This window comes from Cucurbita pepo, chromosome LG08, assembly GCF_002806865.2.
Source record: "Cucurbita pepo subsp. pepo cultivar mu-cu-16 chromosome LG08, ASM280686v2, whole genome shotgun sequence".
Taxonomy (NCBI): domain Eukaryota; kingdom Viridiplantae; phylum Streptophyta; class Magnoliopsida; order Cucurbitales; family Cucurbitaceae; genus Cucurbita; species Cucurbita pepo.
This window is the reverse complement of record NC_036645.1, coordinates 3594492-3601635: the sequence shown is the minus strand read 5'-3', so window position 1 is coordinate 3601635 and position 7144 is coordinate 3594492. Positions and strand designations below refer to the sequence as shown.

General features: G+C 36.0%; 1 protein-coding gene across 1 annotated transcript; it reads right to left on the bottom strand.

Annotated features, from left to right (window-relative positions):
- LOC111799987 (protein PAIR1-like) lies at positions 1–6795 on the bottom strand. The gene is made up of 12 exons (XM_023683546.1): positions 6590–6795; positions 5863–6010; positions 4776–4929; positions 4533–4667; positions 4177–4229; positions 3878–4072; positions 3600–3665; positions 3458–3507; positions 2797–2950; positions 2532–2625; positions 1596–1710; positions 1–390 (listed from the first exon to the last, which is right to left on the bottom strand). The coding sequence occupies exons 1-11, from the start codon at positions 6652–6654 to the stop codon at positions 1598–1600; spliced, it is 1227 nt and encodes a 408-aa protein (XP_023539314.1). The 5' UTR covers positions 6655–6795; the 3' UTR covers positions 1–390; positions 1596–1597.
- Between the last annotated feature and the right edge of the window lie 349 nt (positions 6796–7144).

Here is a 7144-nt window from a genome sequence, read left to right as displayed (position 1 = left end):
TATAAACCGACGTGAGATTCTTGTCCTAATAATCCTCGACACTTAATAAGCCCACCATTCCAAAACCCACGAAACAAAAGGGGAACAAATATCAACGGCTTTTTTGCTTCTTTTCAAAGAAAAGCTAAAAATGGTCATGGCTGAACTTATTGTAATGTCCTACAAGAGAGCCTTCCCCAACAAAAAAAAAAAGAAAGAAAAGAAAAAAGTATTGTAGTATTATGTCGAGAGCAAAGTTGTGTAGATTCCAAAGTGGGAGGAGGAAGGGAAAAGAAAGAGATAATTCATAATGGGCAGCATGTAAAAGTGGGCATTCAACAGCAAGATAAAGTTCCAATTACCTAGAAGAAAGGCGCTTTTCCATCCTGATCGAGCTGAGACATCTTGCACCTGCAACAAAGGGTAGCCAAGAGAAAAGGAAAAGGTTTGTGTGAAATCAAAAATCATTATAATAAAGTTTGTTTCAGCCTTCAAGTTATCTTGGTAGAGTGGATTTCATATGTAAAAAAATTGTAATATAATTACTATTCAAGAACAACGAGAATACCGACTCCTAAGTATATTATCCAATAATATCTCCATGATATAGATACAAAAAATAGGAATAGTGAAGGCTTCCTCCATCAATAAAAGAATGTGGTCTAACAATCCCAGTGAATCCTATTCGTCCAAGTCTCAATTTTAGTATCTTGAATCTATTCTTTCAATTACTGCGCAATTCGAGTTGATTTAAAATGTTTTATTTCAGGCTCTAATATCTGTAGTGTATAAATGATAACCTTGATTATCAAATATTCTTATGGATATCAATCCCTAATTTCCCCACAAATTACTTATTACCCTATTTCCCTTCGTCTCTTTCTTCTTTTTCTCTAGTTTTATTTCATGTTCTCCTGCATCGCTCAAATAGAACGAAAGATTGTGAGAAATCTTTAATTCTGAGTGATTTCTAGAAATTTGTTACCTACTGCTGGCTAATATTTTTCTCTTTGGACTCTTTTCGACTTTTCCTTTCTGGTTTCCTCACAAGATTTTTAAAACATCTGGTTTCCTCCCAAGATTTTTAAAACATGTTTGCTAGGGAGAAGTTTCTACATCCTCATAAAAAGTGTTTCGTTCTCCTTCCCAACCATGTTGCATCTCTCAATTCACCCCCCTTCAGAACCCAGCGTCTTTGTTGGCACACCACCTCGTGCCCACTCCCTTCGGAGCTCAGCCTCCTCGCTGGCACATCGCCCGATGTCTGACTCTGATACCATTTGTAATAGTCCAACCCCATCGCTAGTAGATATTATCCTCTTGAGCTTTCCCTTTCAAGCTTCTCCTCAAAGCTTTTAAAACGCATTTGCTAGGGAGAGGTTTCCACACTCTTATAAAGAATGTTTTATTCTCCTCTCCAACCGAACCGATGTGAGAACTATAATCCTCTGCTGTGTATTAGAATGTTGGATTACTTGAGTGTGTATTGCCTAGTAGTTAATTCACTAAGCCTTTCCTACACTGTTCCCATGAATCAATAATTTTGGGAACATAAAATGAGAGACCAGAACTGTATAGATTCAAAATCATTGGGCAATGTAAGAGCAGAAACGTACCTTCAATTAATAATTATAGGATTGCAGTATTTTCTTTTCTGCCTTCTTGCTTTCCTTAAAATTCTTTCAGTTTCTTCCTTGGCGTCTTCTATTGAATAGAAACGGACATCTTCTCCTAGTATTTGTCATGCACGTTAATATAAATAACATCAAACAAAATACTAATATTCAGCTTATAATCTAGCATATAGAAGTATAAACGCTGATTGATCTGAAATCCAAATGAGAGGTACATCGAATTGTGCTAGCAAACCGAACAGTTGAAAATAAAATTTCATGCGAAAGGGTTCCCTAATTTTTTTTTTCCCTATAACGGTTCCCTAGTTTCTTTTTTCTATACATTACTGTTACAGGACCGCATTGTTTCTTAATCTTTTAGTATGTCCCGTTGTTTTTTCTCACTGAACTAAGTCTTTTTCGACACCCACCAATATCTCTTATGAACCATGAATGATCCTCTAAAGCTAACAGTATCAGTGTCCAATATCTATGGCAGACAGACTCGCTTTCAACTCGTGTTCCAACGCATCTAGAAAAAAACTCGGAAATGTCTCAATTATGTCTGACTAAATAAATGGCCAATCTTCTCTTTTTTAGCATAGAATTCCAAAAATGAAGTCGATATCGTCAGTTAGATCATTTTAGGATTGACTCAAATCTCATATCACCTACTCTACCCAAAATCGGGATCTTGTCCTTCCAATGAAAAGCTTCTAAGCACATGAAATGAATAGAAATATATAAAGATCTCAGCAGAGGTCCATGTCTTAAAGAATATTTTAATAGCAACATGTTATTATTTCTTTGTTCCGTCTTGTCAATGTCTCAAAATAATTGCATACTACTCTATTTGCATGTAAAGAAGATATGATTGGCAATTTTTAAATTTACACGATTTATATTATTTAGAAGTTTCTCTTTATTTCCAGGAATCACCTGTTTTCTTCTCTTCGATTAAGCAGGAGAAACTTCTTTCGATCTCCTCATCAGAATCAACAATAACTCTATATTCTCTTTCCACCACCAGGCGCTGTTAATATTCAAGGAGAAATCTTTACCCGCTTCAATGAATAATAAGTTTAAATTTCGGATTCAACAATCAGGGAATAAGTTAATATTTGCTTTCAGAAAACACAATCATACAATTTCCGTAATATATGTAATGAGATGGCAGAAAAAATAATGAAACTCGAACTATTACCTGTTCAGAAAATGGAATTGCTTTCTTTGCATCTTCCTTTTTCATCACAGTACTAGTGCAAAATGCCTTTCCGACTTTTACTGATTTCCACCTTCCCACTTCCTCGGTTTGTACGGCAGTTGCTCGAATGCAAACATCTGGAGACGCAGATTGGCTGGTATCAAGTGGAAAAAGTAAGACCCCTTAAGATGCTAAAGAACAAAGGATCTATGCAAATAATTCCGTAATTCGTTAACAATCATGGTCACCAGAACATATTGTGGCTGCCATGGTTTGTCATGCCACATTAAGATAACATTACTGAAAAATGTGAAAACTACTCTTTTCCCGCATATCCACAAGCCAAATGATAGAATTTAATTAAATATAGCATAGTAATTCCTTTGAGAACTTCCAGACTGCAGTACATCAGAACCATAAAATATACAGGAATGAAAGAAACCATTGAGCTTTTACAGGTCACTAAATGTCGGGCTGCATGGAATTCTATTTTTGTGCATTAGAAGGACAAGATCAACTCCCAGATTAGTATACATCAATTCAATCTTTTAACCCATTGGCCATTATCAGTAATTCATTGAAGAATGATAACTGTCTGAATATGGAATGCATGAAAATACTAGGAATCAAGGCAATTATTAAGAAAACTGACGTTCATTACATTTTACATCGACGACGCTTTTGCTGTGGGACATCCAAAGAAGCGGTACTCTGACATTTGCAATTAAAGACTTTCATGAGGAACAGTTCAGAATGAAACAAATGCTTAAAATATTTGACCGATATCTAATAAGAAACTGAACCTCGGGAGATTCAATAGGGCGATGTGGAAATTTCTGCAAGGGTTTTTTCAAGGTACAGACCATTGCCTACAAGTTATTGAAGAATAACCAATAAGTTACGTGACTGCAAAGTGGCATTTTGTTGAAATGTTAAAACAATCTAAGAACAAAAATTTAGGCGGGGAACTTTTAAGAATGTATACATAATTTATAAACACCTCATCTCATCGAAATAGAGTTACGGGGAGAATCCGTTTTATCGTGCATTTATAGCAGTACTTGATACGACATGCACTTACCTTCATTTCTTGGGTGAACGTGCTGATGAAGTCATTTCTTAGTTTCAGTTGAGATGCTTGTACTTGTTTTTCCAATGCAGAAAGAACATCAGAAATCTCGTGTAGCCTTTCTTGGTATGCATCCTTCTTTAGTTGATCGGATATCAGTTTGAAGCCTCCATCGAGGGTAGCTTTCATGTCATCGTGCTCTTTGTTCTGACATTGAACTTTGTACTCATTAGTTGAATGGAAAATTTAGACATTGTGATTAAAATTAAACAAACTTAATGCTCAATATAATATTGCATTGATCTATTTACCATGGATTGCAGCAAGCTACTGTTAACAATCACCTTTTGCCAGATGCCTTCGACTGCAATTTTTTTAAAAAAATAAGCATATTGCTTGGCAAAGCTTTTGGCCTTAAAGCGATGACTTTGAGGTCAGAAATACTTATTGATTCAGGCACTTTCCCTTCTCACATTCTTAACATAGAAAGTTTAATCCTACTCTATGAAGGAATTGAAATTCAAGTAAAGCATATTCATCACCTTATTCCTACTTGAGAATCAAACACATCAGGTTTCAATGCAGGAAGTGTTTTCCAAGCTAGTAATACTAGTACATAGTTTCTCTTCGGATTTTACTTTTCAGCTTGAGAGATTACAAAGCTCACCATCCAGAGAAATCTGCTTCATTCCTTGGTTTAGATGCAGAATATCACCATGAAGAGAATCCAGGATCTTTCCAAATTTGTTCAATGAATTTTCAATAGTTCCAAGGCGGCGGTCAAGTTCTTCACCAAGTTGACCTGAAAAGGAAAGCTAAAATTATCACAAATTAAGGGACGATTATTATAAAGGTTGAAGGAAATGATAGCTGATCAACCTGCCTGCCGAGTCCAAGAGAGTGAACTTACACTTAGAGTCCGGAAGTGGAGTTGATTTCCATCTTTGAGTTAAACTGGTAGAAGATTTAGAGAGTGGCAATTGGCATTCTTCTCTTGAATAACTTAGAGGAGGAAAAAAAGAATTCTTCTTAATTGAATTTTCTCGGTCTTGAGAGCTAAATCTCTGCCAAACAGAATGGTACGTCAAAGTTAAGTCATAAGAGATGAAAACAAAAAGAACACCACTACAATCATAAAACTTTATTTCAAGTTGATATGATGTCGTAGTCAGATCCTCATGGCATGAGAGACTAAGAGCATTTATCATGGCGCTCTTATATATATAACAAAATAATATATAGAGAGAGGTACATTTTGAGGTATTTGACCTGCCAAATTCAAGATATGACGTGGATATGATGAGTTTTTTTAGTAGTCCTAATTGTAAAATAAACATAAGCTTAGGTGTAACTGAATAACCGAAAACCTGCCAGCTCACTGAGTTCCTCATGTCAGCCGACTTTTTGTTTCTGTGATGACTGATAAAAAATCAGGTGTAGTTATGTGGTCTTTTCAAGGTAAGTAGGGTATGCGAAATTATCGTTGCTATGATGTTTCCAAAGGGGAGGTGGTTTCTTTCTGGGTTGAACAATTCTTTTTTCCTTCATAATAGACAATTCCTCTTGGCTCTGCAATCACATAAAAGGCTAGACTGGTAGTAAAAAGGTTTTTAGAAAGGGAGGGAGTAGACAAGGTCATCTCCTGAAATGGAACATAGTCCCATAAGGCTCCTATTTGCAATTGTAATACCTGGCGACTTGAAGCTGGAACAACAAGAAGTGAAGATGGAATTTCATCATGGCAATGGAGATAATACAAATACCTTCATGCATATGACTATATTCTCCACAAAGCAAAATTGAAGGAGTGATAAGGGGTAAACTATTTTTTTTTTCAAAGATAATGATCACGATGAAATATGCATATGATCAGATGTTTTTTTTTTTTTTTTTTTTTTTTTTTTTTTTTTTTTTTTTTTTTTTTTNCATTTCCTTCATTTCTTGAGGGAGAAACAAAGTCTTAAAACCTGAATATCCGAGAAGAAACAGTGATTGACCTGTTCATTTGTCACGACTTCGTCAAAAGAGTTCTGAGAGAATTGAGAATTCGTGCCGTGCAGAGATGACAGTCCCTGAGAAAAGGATTGTTGCGAAGGTTGTGATCGCAACTGTGGTGCTTGCTGCCCAGTGGTTAACGCATTTGACCTGCCAAAAATCATCAAAACCATCAATACTTTCCTTTTATATTACATTAAAAGAAACTTCATATTTTTCTTGAGTATTTTGCGTTTCCTCTGGAACAGATTCGAAAATAATGACGTAAAACTGAAGAGATTGGATCGAGTTTGCACGACAAGATTATAGTCCGAATACTCCAAATTCTTAGTCATCTGATTATTCTTAATCAAAACCTAAAGTAACTTAACCTTGTATCAACAAAAATGAAGTCAATTCAATCAATGAACAAACCGAACTAAGCTGCGTAAGTAAAAATTTCGATGTCTGCAGTAAAATGTATTGAAAATGTAAATCTCTTAAAAGCTCCGACACAACAAATTCCTTATGAAACATCAAGAACATAGGTAGGATCAAAATGAAATCCATATATTTCAGAATTCGGATCACGATAAACGGCTAGAAGCACGGGAAATAAAGAAACAAAAACTGTCAGGCTACTGATTACGAACATCATTGCAATCTAAACTTCCTTGCGCATTGTTTTCCATGAATTTTTGCAACTCAAACAAAAGATAACGCTGAAAATAAATAAGAAGAGATGCATACCTGGATTGAGGAGGAAGAACAGATATAGAGCTGAGATCGCAGGCCTTGTTTATCTTCAGCCGCATTTGATTGAAAAACTCCGCGTGAAAACTAAGAAGCCAAGATTCTTCAACTGTTCGATCAGAACTGCAGGCGTGGTTGAGAGCTAGAAGAACGATCACGAATCGCAACCAATAATCGCTATGCTTGCAGTACAGAACTGAGAATGATTTCCAAGCTTGGAAGTTGTCAAGACTCCGAATGAGAAATCAATAAAAACAATGGCGGGAAAGTTCTTACGTGATTCCGATTATGGGCCGAATTAGCGGCCCATTTCAACCGGCAGAGATATTCCTTCACAAAGCTTCATAAACGGGTCTAAGCCCAAAATCCGGTCCAAATTCAGCCCATGCTCAAAAACCAAGCATAGCAAGTCAAAGTTTGACCGGCTCGAGCCAATAGATTGGATACGAATAACCATTTTAAAAATTGGACTAACCCATGAACCGAACCGTGAGCCATATTTGGACCGGTCATTCAAATCAGCCCAATGGTCTTAAAATTTGACCAATTTAA

Bases quoted from the DNA above. Each gene is read 5' to 3' on its own strand.
- LOC111799987 (XM_023683546.1), bottom strand. From the start codon at position 6,654: ATGCGGCTGAAGATAAACAAGGCCTGCGATCTCAGCTCTATATCTGTT. The intron at 4,930-5,862 runs GTCAATCACTGT...TCTGTTTGGCAG, and splicing joins AAGTCGTGACAAATGAACAG to AGATTTAGCTCTCAAGACCG. The intron at 4,668-4,775 runs GTAAGTTCACTC...TTTCCTTTTCAG, and splicing joins TCCACTTCCGGACTCTAAGT to GTCAACTTGGTGAAGAACTT.